We start from the raw sequence: 11799 nt of genomic DNA, 5'->3' as shown, positions 1-11799 counted from the left end.
CCTGATGATAAGTTATAATCACATATACATATTTTTTCCGTAATTTTATAGCCTAATTAACTTGAATAATAGAAATATTTATAAACAACGGTTTCTTTCTTTGCCACGTTTAGTATTGTGGAGAGTATGAAGAGCAAGTTAAGTTTTATGTTTTTTGGGGGTGGTAATAGTTTTTTGTTCTTTGTGTGCAAGTAGATTATTGTCTACAAGGAATACTGCATTGAAAAACTAGAAAACATTGCTTTTGAGACAAGATCTTTCTTTGTTGCCCTGACTGGTTTACAGCTTCTATATGCTGGAACCAAAGGTACACAGTACCACATTCAGCAGAGGGAAACATTTGGACGCTTAAAACTTAAATCTCAGTTTCAAAACCTTTTGCATTTTTGAATGATTATAACTGGTTGTAATTGTACTTACAAAATAAAAAAAGGAGTAATTGGATAGAAAGGGTCTACATACTGATATTGAAAAGTAACTACAGATTTGTTTTCATAAAGTGAAGAAGACAACTGTAAAAGCATAGTTTTAGTATTATATTTTAAAATTACGAAATTCCTGGTGATAATCAAATTTCAGTGAATCCTCTTTTATTCCTACAGAGTTCTGTGAAGTGTATTAAGCATAAAGGAGGGAGAGAAGGAATTCAGCAAAATTGTATTTAAGAAATAGATGGGGAGGAATTTTTAGAAAGCTATTTATGTACCACGACCAGCATTTCAAACATTTGAGTGATGATGATCTGTTTGGACCTGAATATTTTCAATTTATTTTTACAGAAAAAAGTTATACACACACACACACACACACACACACACACACACGTATGCAGAGTATAGCAGTGAATAAGTTTGAGCAAAAAGTTATGAATGTTGAATGCAAAGAAATAATAGCTAAAGCTTCAATGTTTTTCTTTCATATTTTTAGATGATGGATGTTTACAGCCTAATTCCTTTTGATAATCCAGATGGGGGAGTGTGGAAGCAAGGATTTGACATTACGTATGAAGCCCATGAGTGGGACACTGAGCCCCTTCAAGTCTTTGTGGTGCCTCATTCTCACAATGACCCAGGTAAATTCTGTGCTTCATGAAAAGTTAGAGGTCATTGGCTTCCTGGGGGACACTGAGGTTTGCATTCAGGGGCTTGGTACCTGCTAGGCTAGTGCTCTACTGCTGAGCCACTCCCTGAGTCATAGAGGTCATCTGCTTCTATAGGGCCAGAGTCCTATAATGAGCATAGGAGACAGCCTATTTCTCTTGTCATCAGACATTATTATGACTTCCATCCATTTGCTCCTTTTATGTAATTCTGTTTTGATGTTCTCATTTTACCAATTCCCACTCCATGCTAAGGTAGTCTTTATGCAGTATGAAGCAGTGACAAGCATAGGGACTTAGCTTTGGGAGGGAGGAGTTTGGGCACATTTCAAATTTCTGATAGTTCATTTCAGTTGGTTCTAACAAAACATTGCATGGGAGAATGATTTTCTTATCTATAAACTCTACTTCTTAAGGCAGGATGCTTATGGGGGAAGTTAGAATCTTTCCAAGGAGAAGTAGTAGGAGTTGGTTGAGCAAACTTGGTATTTATTGATGCTCCACCAGGCACCAATGTGAATATGAATCCGACTTGTCTGTCGGTTTGAAGTAAATTTAGGCCAGGTACTGGATCTCTGTGAGACCAAGTTTTGTTTTTGGTGGAATCAGGATAACAGTATCTCCATTTCAGGTCAAATTGGGGAGGAACTGTGCCTGACATAAGAGTAGATGCTACTGTTAACATTAGTGTTATGTCCTGTGATGGCGATGGCTTTACTTAGTAATGCCAGAGAACTTTTTCTTTCTTGGTAAGGAGAAATGGCAGTCATGAGAGTGAGCATGTAATTAGATGTGTACCTCTTTAGTATGAGTACACAGTGTGACGATCTGTGAATTTAAGTAGTGGGGAAGATGTATTTCCGAAGACTTTTCTAAAATGATTTTATCATTGGTTACTTTATCATTATCTCAGTTTTATCATTGCTATCACAGCACTACGATTTACCTGCTATGGTGGATATTTTCTTCTGAACACCAATTGTATGTTTATCTTCTATTTACATTTTTCCCTCTAGTTTATTGAATTATTTCTATTTCAATGATTATATAACTCATATCTTTAGGTATTGACACATGATTTTTAGTGACTTCTTTCTTGATGTATTTTTTTTTTTTTAATTTGGAAGGACTGGGGTTTGGACACAGACGTATGCTTGCTATGAAAGTACTTGAGTCATGCTTCCTACCTTTTTTGCTTTAGTTTATTTTCCAGGAAGGATCTTCTACTTTTGCCTAGACTGGGATGGGACTTGGGTCTTTTGGCCCATCCCTGATTGCCGGTACAAGCTTAGCTGGTGATTTTAGGGAGATCTTCTCTCACTAACCTCTTTCCTGAGCTACCCTCAAACTATAATCTTCCCACTTTCTTCCTCTCAAGTAGCGGGGATTATAAGCTTGAATCATTCACCGTACTTGGCCTTGGCCCACTTCCTTTCTGATGTCTACCTATTTCATCTATCTATTTCTACATCTTAACACCAAAACAAAATCCACTTTATTTTCAACATACATTTTACTTACAACACACAAGATTAAAATATGAAGCTCTTTGAGGGCAGGGATTGATTGCAGTTACTTTTTAGATTTCTGTTTGTTTTTATTATTATGGTTTCTACTATAGTTAGTATGTTGTTTGCATTAAGCCATCCTTTAATAACTGTTTCTGACTGTAATAAGTGAATCTGTCAGTATCCTAGCAACCACAGTTGAATCTTTTTGTCTTAGTAAAAGATGTTAATGACCCTAACCCTCAGGCCCTTTATTACTTGAGTTAAAAATAATGGTAAGAACCAGATGTTTTTAAAACTAAAGCAGTTTTTACAATGAAGCAAAATACTAGAGGAAACAGCTTGCTTATGTTTCTAGTTAACCTTCACTGTTTCCTAATGAAAGGGCATGGTAGAGTGCTCACCTAGCATACAGGAAGCCCTGGGTTCGATTCCTCAGTACCACATACACAGAAAAAGCTGGAAGTGGTGCTGTAGCTCAAGGGATAGAGTTCTATCCTTGAGAAAGCCCAAGGGTAGTGCCCAGGCCTTGAGTTCAAGCCCCAGGACTGGCAACAAATATTGCTAAACTAAATTATTATGTGAAAAAACTGAATCATTCTGATCATGAAAAATCACCCTGTTAATCAACGAGAAAAGAGAAAGTATGTGCACTTATATTCCAAGTCAAACTATGACTGTAATGGGAAATCTTCATTGAATACTCCCAAATGAATCTGCAATTAGGCAGCTTACTTTGTAGATGAAGTTTATGGAAATGTTTGGATTTTCCTTTTTTTTTTCTGCCAGTCATGGGACTTGAACTCAGGGCCTGAGCACTGTCCTTGGACTTTTCTCAAGGCTAGGGCTCTACCACTTGAGCCACAGCACCACTTCCAGCTTTTTTTTCTATGTATGTGGTACCGAGGAATTGAACCCGGGCCTTTGTGCGTGCTAGGCAAGCACTCTACCACTAAGCCAAACTCCCGGCCCAATGTTTGTATTTTCTATTTACCAATCTTCAGCTCAGAAGTAGTTGGTTTTCATCAGTGAATTTATTTCTGTTGAGAAGAGAAATATTTGAAATAAAATTCTAAGATTACTGTATTTAGTCACCTCACGTGAAGAGTTTACATTATTGTGCTTTCTGTGGGTGGTATTTTCTTTATTATTATTTTTATTGTATTTTATTTTCAGGGTAATGTATAGAGGGGTTATACATTCATCAGGTAGTGGGTGCATTACTTCTTGAACATTAATATCCCTTCTTGGGCTTTTTTTTTTTGGTGTTGAGATGATAGCAGTCTGCAAGAAAAAGCAAATTTCAAAATAGGTTTGTGTCTTAATACAAAGGCTAATTCCATCTTCCATTCTGTGAGGACATATCACATCTGTCATACAATATTTCAGTGGTTTAGGTAAGTTAACACAAAATTGTACAGGAATTGTTAGGTAAAGCTGATAACTTTTATTGCGATGGTTTTAAAAAGTTTTGAATCAGAGACCATAAAATTAAATAGTAGTTAATTGATACATGTTCCTGTTGGATTTAATAAGCTGATTAAAACACAATTATAGGACCTTTATATCTTCAATCTTTGTTCTTTGCTTCCCACTAGTTAAACTGCTGAAATACTTAGTTAATTTTCCTTCAAAGAAATCACAGTGTGTTGAGGAAAGATAAGGTATACTAAGTGGAAGGTTGAACACAATATTGTTGGTTTGGCAGTTTCTAAAATGAACATTAGGAAATAATCGTCCATGTGGTATGATTCTAAAATAGTAGGAAGACTGGTCCCCTATGTTAAACTGGAAAATAATTTTCTTTTGCGCATTTGTGGTTTTGTTTTTGAAGGCTTATATTTTTTGACTCAGTGACTGGGATTTTCAGCTTTTTAGAAGCTCAGAAAACAGATTTTTGCATCTATGATTATAAGCTATTTTGAAATGAATTTATGAATCCTTACTCTTAAAGATTTCATACACACACAAAAAAGAGTAGACACATGAGGAAACCACAGTATGATAATACTTTCAAACATTTCTGTTCAAATATTGTTGGATTGGTCATCCATGGTCAGAGAATGTCTGTAGAGATGAAAGCCATAGACTCAAGTCTATATGAAGGTCTCTAGGACAGGTTTGTGTGTGCTCATAATGTGGTTAGTGCTCTGTTTGCTTTAGCAATGCAGGATAAAGCAGGTTGTTTGGCTTTGATAACCATGTTGGGAAATGGTGAGTAAACGAAGGAACAGAGACCTAGCATAGGTTCCCACACTGAGGGAGTGGCGTGTGATGACTTGAACCACATTTGTTTTTATTGGTACATATTAAATTGTACATACCAATTTGGTTTCATCATGGTATTTCCATAATGCATAGAACATACTTTGATCATATTTACCCCCCTTTATTACTCTAACAATCTGCCCTCTTTTCCCCTGCTTTCCATTTTGCCTTGAACAGTAAAACTCTGCAGCTAAGAATACAATGATTTGTTGAAAGTGAGTCTATGATGAATTCTCAGAGACTGACAAACCGAATTTTGCATTTATTTGATTCTAAAAATCCATGTTCTTTCATGTACCACAGTGAATCTCTAGATACTTTATTCATTTCCAATGATTGTATTTCTTCTTGCTTGTTAGGCATAAGACCACTTAGTTGATTTGTCTAGACTTCAGATAAAGTTCATACGATGTTCACACTTAGTAAATAAAAAAAATATAGAATCCATGGTTAAACTTGCATTTTTAGTCCAGAAGAGATAGTTTTTTGTAGTATGGGAATAAGTGGTTTTAGGTATCATGTGAGACATAGTTAAACAACTGTTAGTTGTTTCTTTGAGATTCACATTTAGCACAGCATCCTATATGTCATTCTTCAATATAATATTGCCCTTGGTGGATAACGCTTCTGAAACCACAGGGGGAAATATTTCAAGTATTGTCATTTATCATCTACTTTAGCATTATGAATCTCATTTTATTCATACTTTTAACCCCATAATTTCAAGGAACTACATAATGTTTGGGGAAGATTTGTCCCTCATTCAGTTTTAGATGCTCACAGATGGGAAAGAAAATAGCACAGATTTCAAAATTACTTTGGAGGCAGATCTCAAATTTACATTTATCAGATATCCGAGTATGTGGGTCTTTTTAAGGTCACTTTTGTAAGCAGCATATTAAGGGGCACAGTTAGACACACAGCTGCAGAGTCAACCAAACCCCAGCTGTTCAAATAGGTTCTTCTCTTGTGTGATCAACTTTTCAGTAAGGGCCTTTTATGAGAAATTAAAAGGTGATATATTGCAAGCAACTAAGTTGATATGCTTAGAAAAGAATTCAATGACAGTGAGTCAATTGGAAAGAAAGGTTAGCTTATGTGGGAAACAGTTCAGGAACATTTTGTGAAACTAGCAGGTTTATAAGATTCCAAAAACGTATAGATATTGGCAAGTGTTGGCCTCATGTATGACTCTTTCCATATTCTCTTAGAAACCTTGGTCACTTCCTAAGTTGTCTTGATTTCCTGGTTGATTTCTTTTCCCAATTTCTTCTTTTTCCACTGCAGGTCATAACCAGTTTTCCACAGTATTGGGCAGACTCATTTTCTGGTTTCTCTATTGCTTTTTACCTTTTTAGCCTACTGTTTATACTCTTAGTACAGATACTCTAGTACACATACCAAGAAACCTTCTAGGCTTTCTGTAAGAAATAAGAATGTTTAGAATATTTTAGGATATGTCCCCCACTTCTGGTTTTACTGTTACCTTCCATATGTTCACTGTGTATTATAGCAGTGCACCTGTACCACATGTGGTTGCTGAACCCTGAAATTAACCCACACTTCCATGATTTAGTGTCTTTTTGGTAGGCTTTTCTCTCCATCCAGAAGATAAGTGGCCTAAGACTGTCATTATTCTAGATAAAGAATCCTTGATGCTTTATTCCCACAGCATTTTGGATATACATATTTTTCACTGTAGTCTTTGCTTTCATCTTGCTTTGCTTTTGTTACTTTGCACTTATTAAATTTTAAAAATGTGTTAGATGTTAAAACTCTCACAGTGTGTTGAATGGAGAAAAGCTTAATTTGCGATATAAAATTGCGATTAAAATTAATCATCAATGTATTTGAGTAATGTTAATATCAATACCGGTAGTAACACACACACACACACACACACACACACACACACACACACACCCTTAATTATAGGTTGCCTCTTAAATGTAAGACTGGATGTTGCAATCAAATATAGAAGGGTTAACAAGATAGAAGACACATATTCATCATTTGTTGAATAAAATAACTTAATTAGTAAAATAAAGATCGTGAATCTCATTTTCATTTTAAAATTCAGTCAATACCACATTGAAATGTAAGTAATTCAAAGCACAATTGTATATTTTTAAATGTCTGTTACTGATATTTTACTTATCTGAGAGTAAATAATTTTACTCAGCCTTTTTAATGCTTTCCTGAAAGTTTGTACAAACCAAACATTTGAGTTAAAAAATATTGTAGGGGCTGGGAGTTTGGCCTAGTGGTAGAGTGCGGTCTAACGTGCACAAAGACCCGGGTTCGATTTCTCAGTACTACTTATATAGAAAAGCCAGAACTGGTGCTGTGGCTCTTTTGGAGAGGGTTCCTTCTTTGAAATGAAAGTATTGAATCATTTTGGGACTAATAGAACATTTAAAAATAAAAATATAGCAAATTAGATACATGATACAACCAGATACTGGACTCTGACACCTATAAACCTAACTACATAGGAGGCTGAGACCTTGGAGGATCACAATTCAATGCATAGTCTCTGGGCAGAAAAGTCTGCAAGACTTTGTCTCTAACTCGCAAAAAGTGGGCCTAAGGGTAAGGCTCTAGTGGTAGAGAGGCAGCAACGAGCAAGCAAACTGAGCAATTGTGAGACTTCTGAGTTCAGGCCGCAGTATCGAAGATACCAGACAGAAGATTATTAGTTCAGGCTTAAAATATCGACAGTGAATATTTTTTAAGCATATTTTAGTCCACAGACCTTTTTCTCAATCCAGCTTTCCACAAACTTCAATTATCTGCCAAGGACTTACTGAATTCTTGGTCATGTAGGTTTGCAGAGTTACCAGATTCCTGAGAGTTGGCTGATTTCAAGTTTGGGATGTAGCAGCATATGCCCAGGCCTATTTCTAAAATCTGCAGGATCTGAGGCAAAAAGACAAAGAGCCCACACACTTTGTATCTAAATACTTGAAAGTTATGCATGCTAGATACACACTATACCAAAAAGATCTTCTGGAAAAATAGGAATAGCTCTGTTGTCTAGCAGGCTAAGGATGAAATCTTAGGCTCCGAGTGTCCTGTGAGATGTGGTGTTGTGTGGAAAGGCAGGAAGAGGCAATCCCTTTTTCCTCCAAGGCCTTGCCTTGTCTCACACCAGGATAATCTTGGTTGCAGACACCACAGTGTACTGTCTACATCTCCATGATGTAGCCTTTTGGACAGTGTTCAGGTAGAAGGTATTCCTTCTACCTGAAGGTCCCTTCATGCTGGGTTGAGTGTTCTGATGACATAGAGTACTGGTAGATGCTTAGAGACCAGCTTGGGGCCCTTTGAACACCAATTTCTGGACTCAGAAGATGCAGGCCAGGTTCTGGGTAGAAAAGTTGTGACCTTGAGGATTTGTCTTGTAGAAAGGGGTATAGCCATAGAAATAGTAGAAGGAGAATACTCCTTTTAGAAGAGAGCATTCAAGGTCAAGTACCACTTGCACAAGTACTCAGGGTGGCACTGTATATGCCTGTGAGCCACATAAAAGAGACTATCCCTTTTAAGAGGGTAAGCTCTCCACAGACTTGCAAGCTATCAAGGAATACAAAAAATAAATTTTAAAATTTAATCGTTATTTGTCAATGAGTAATTATTAGATAATTGTTCATGCACATTGCAAATAAGTATTAGAGTTTTCAACTTCATTATTTTTTTTACTTTGGAACTTAGTTTAAGAAAGTAATAAAATAACATTGAGTTTGGATTTATACATTTTTGTGTAATTTCTGATTATTCACACATTGTATTAAGATATTCCCACATTTAGTTAAGATAGCTACTTGGTCTTTTATAGATGACAGTGTTGTGACAGTGCAAAAGAATAAATTGAAAGGTATTCTTAATGCTATTCTGGCCTTGGTTCAATTTCCCAGTGTATTCAAGAGGAAAAAAAAAGCTGTAAATTGACCACTTAAGTAAATCAGTTTGCAGCTCAGTGTCCTCAGATTATTAAATCTAGAGGTTGGAATATAATTTTATGTTGCAAAAATTCATTCCATACAACTTTTCATAAAATACTATCTTTCTGATTGGTCTCATGTTAATATACAATTGTAGATTTTAGAATAATTTAGAAAAAGAAAGAACCAATTCTACGTAAAAGGGAATAGTTGATTATTCTATTGTATAAGAGCAATAAAAGCTAATTTACTGTTATATTACTCAATATTGAAAGCTGCAAGAGGCTATCTTTCAGTTCATTCTTCATTAATTGTGCTATATTGTAGTGGTATTAGTATGTATTATGGATGAGTTTTATGGAAGGCTTTTAAGTTGACATCTCTGAGCTTGTATTTTGCTCACATAAATATCTTTGTCATATTTTCTGTGTGATTGTTGAAGGGCAAATGAAGTGTTGAAGGCGTAGTGGATTAATCAGTCACTGTGATTCTTCTATGAAAACTCTTACTATAAACTCTTTGAAATGAACTTGGCTTATAACAAATCGTGTCTGCTGAAAATAGTTATATATTTTTTTTTTTAAAAACCCTCCAAGTTACTAATCTTTATAAAGACTAGTCCTTCTAAATTTGCTTTTCATGCTTCATCAGTTGAATTTTTCTGTTAATTATTGACCCATTGCACGATTCATAGTCAAGTAGTTAGTAGTTTTGGCCTTCATTAGAATTCATCTAAAAGGTATATGTGATACCTTAAGGATGATAATTCTAATGGAGCTTTATAAGCATCCCTATGATCTCCTTGTGGTCAGGAATGGTTTCAGTTGAGGGCATGACTCCTTGGCTTATCTGTGTCCATCTTCTTCCTTTATGTTGTCATGGCGTGCTCGCACGCACGCATGTGTGTGTGTGTATGTGTTTATGTATGTGTGTGTCCTTATATCCTCTTGTAAGAGCTCCATAACCTATTTTACCTTAATTACTTCTTTAAATTCTTCATCTCCAAGTAGACTCACATGCTAAGATGTTTTAAACTCTATCTTTAAGTGTAATCACATGCTACAATGTGGGAGTTAGGACTTAACATATCTTACTCTTGAGCCCGTATAATAAGGGCAAAGATTGAATTTTGTGCAGACTGATATTTTGAGCAACCAATATGTTTAAATGTGGAACAGCTTGTTTAAATATTTAATGTACTTTTAGAAATTGTTAGAAATACTTTTTACTTTTTTTTGCACAATTTTATACAATGTTTAGTACAATTTTTAAATTGTACAGATGGAAATAGGTCAATTCAGGAGTGATGAGGATGCTAGCAGGTAGTATTTACAGGTGTTGTATTGTATCTGGGCTCACTTCTGAGCACTTGATGCTAATCTTAAGGCTACCAGCAAGGACACTAGTAGGTTGATTTGCTTTGCCCAACTCTGTGAGTTCTGTTGTGGAGTCTGTCTCAGTGTTCTGGGCAGAGTTCCAGGGGTGAGTGCTTTGTGAAGCAAGATGGGATTACTTGCAAAAGTTTCATGAATATATTCGGGTTTTTCTAAAGGTACAAACTTTTTGATTACACAGGTCTATGAAACTTTTCTTTGCTAGTAGATTTAAAATTGTTTCATATTGAGAAGGTCCTGTAAAGAATATTTTAATGTTATATTTCTATTTGGGTCATAGTGTCATACTTGATATATTGTAAATAATGCTTAGTAAATATTTGGCAAATGATTAACCTAAATTAAGGGGGATAATATGGTTATAGCTGCAGTGCCTTTTCCAAATGTACCTATGTGTACTGTCTGGACAGTTGCATTGTCTATTTGTCTTAGCAGGTTTTCATTTCTTACTTCTTTGTTTTTTTTCAGCAGCAAATACAGTATTTGTTGAATATTAACCATAAATAGATGAAAGAATCTGTCACTTGGACTTCTTATGTATTAGTATGAATTTTGGAAGCAGTTGAGCAGTAGCTCAGCCTGGAATTATAGAAACTGGCCTTCTTGACTTGGAAAAAATCATATTAAGGGAAGTAAGCCAGACCCAAAGGAACATAGGCTCAATGCTTTCCCTCATCTGTAATAATTAGTACACATCTAGAACTTTCCTAGCAGAGGATTACAATAGCTCAAACCTAGATACATAAGGCCATATAGTAATGAACATTATTGGGAGCAATTGTTGGCAGATTTTTATTTCTTAGTATTCTTTTTAGTGTTGCAGTTACTTTATGGCTGCTCTGTGGGGCTTTTGGATTAATTTATACTTGTGATTTTTTTCCTGTCTTAATTTATTGGGTGAAAATTTTACATGTAACATAAGAGGATATAGTTTTGATCTTATAAGGCTAGTACCCATTTGTTGGTGCTGTTTAGATATTTTGTTGCTGTTGTTGTCATGGGCTTGAACTTTGGGCCTGCGCGCTGTTCTTGAGTTCTTCAGCTCACAGCTACTGCCCTACCTCTTGAGCCACAGCACTACTTCTGAGTTTCTACTGGTTAACTGGAGATAAGAGTCTCATGGTCTTTAGTGCTGGGCTGGCTTTGAACCATGATCCTAAGATCTTAGCCTCCTGAGTATCTAGGATTACAGGGGTGAGCCACTATGCCTGGCTCATCATTTAGATTTTTAAGGCTAAAAAGCTAGAGATGGATAACTGTATTAATTTATATATGAACAACTACTTTTTGTCCTTTGTGTTTATCTTTCCGTTGTTCTTATTTCTATCTGAAGTTTTGTACAGGTTTCTGGGACTGAATTGAAATTGACTGTATGAATCACACCTTTGTGGTGTATTTGTGTCTTGATTTAGGTTGGTTGAAGACTTTCAATGACTACTTTAGAGACAAGACTCAGTATATTTTTAATAACATGGTCCTAAAGCTGAAAGAAGAATCAAGCAGGAAATTTATGTGGTCTGAAATCTCTTACCTTTCAAAATGGTGGGATATTATAGATATTCCGAAGAAGGAAGCTGTTAAAAGGT

The 11799-nt window shown here is 35.6% G+C and overlaps 1 protein-coding gene across 2 annotated transcripts in view; it reads left to right on the top strand.

Annotated features, from left to right (window-relative positions):
- Man2a1 (mannosidase alpha class 2A member 1) overlaps positions 1-11799 on the top strand; it is a 162536-nt gene that overhangs the window by 25012 nt on the left and 125725 nt on the right. For both annotated transcript variants that reach the window (XM_090331511.1, XM_090331512.1), the window contains exons 3-4: positions 928-1072; positions 11626-11797. In XM_090331511.1, the coding sequence (XP_090187637.1) occupies positions 928-1072; positions 11626-11797 (317 nt within the window). The remainder of the gene's footprint in view (positions 1-927; positions 1073-11625; positions 11798-11799) is intronic.

Source organism: Megascapheus bottae, chromosome 4 (genome assembly GCF_031878675.1).
Source record: "Megascapheus bottae isolate mThoBot1 chromosome 4, mThoBot2.hap1, whole genome shotgun sequence".
NCBI lineage: Eukaryota > Metazoa > Chordata > Mammalia > Rodentia > Geomyidae > Megascapheus > Megascapheus bottae.
Note: the sequence above shows the minus strand (reverse complement) of the source record. Positions and strands in the feature narration are given on the sequence as shown.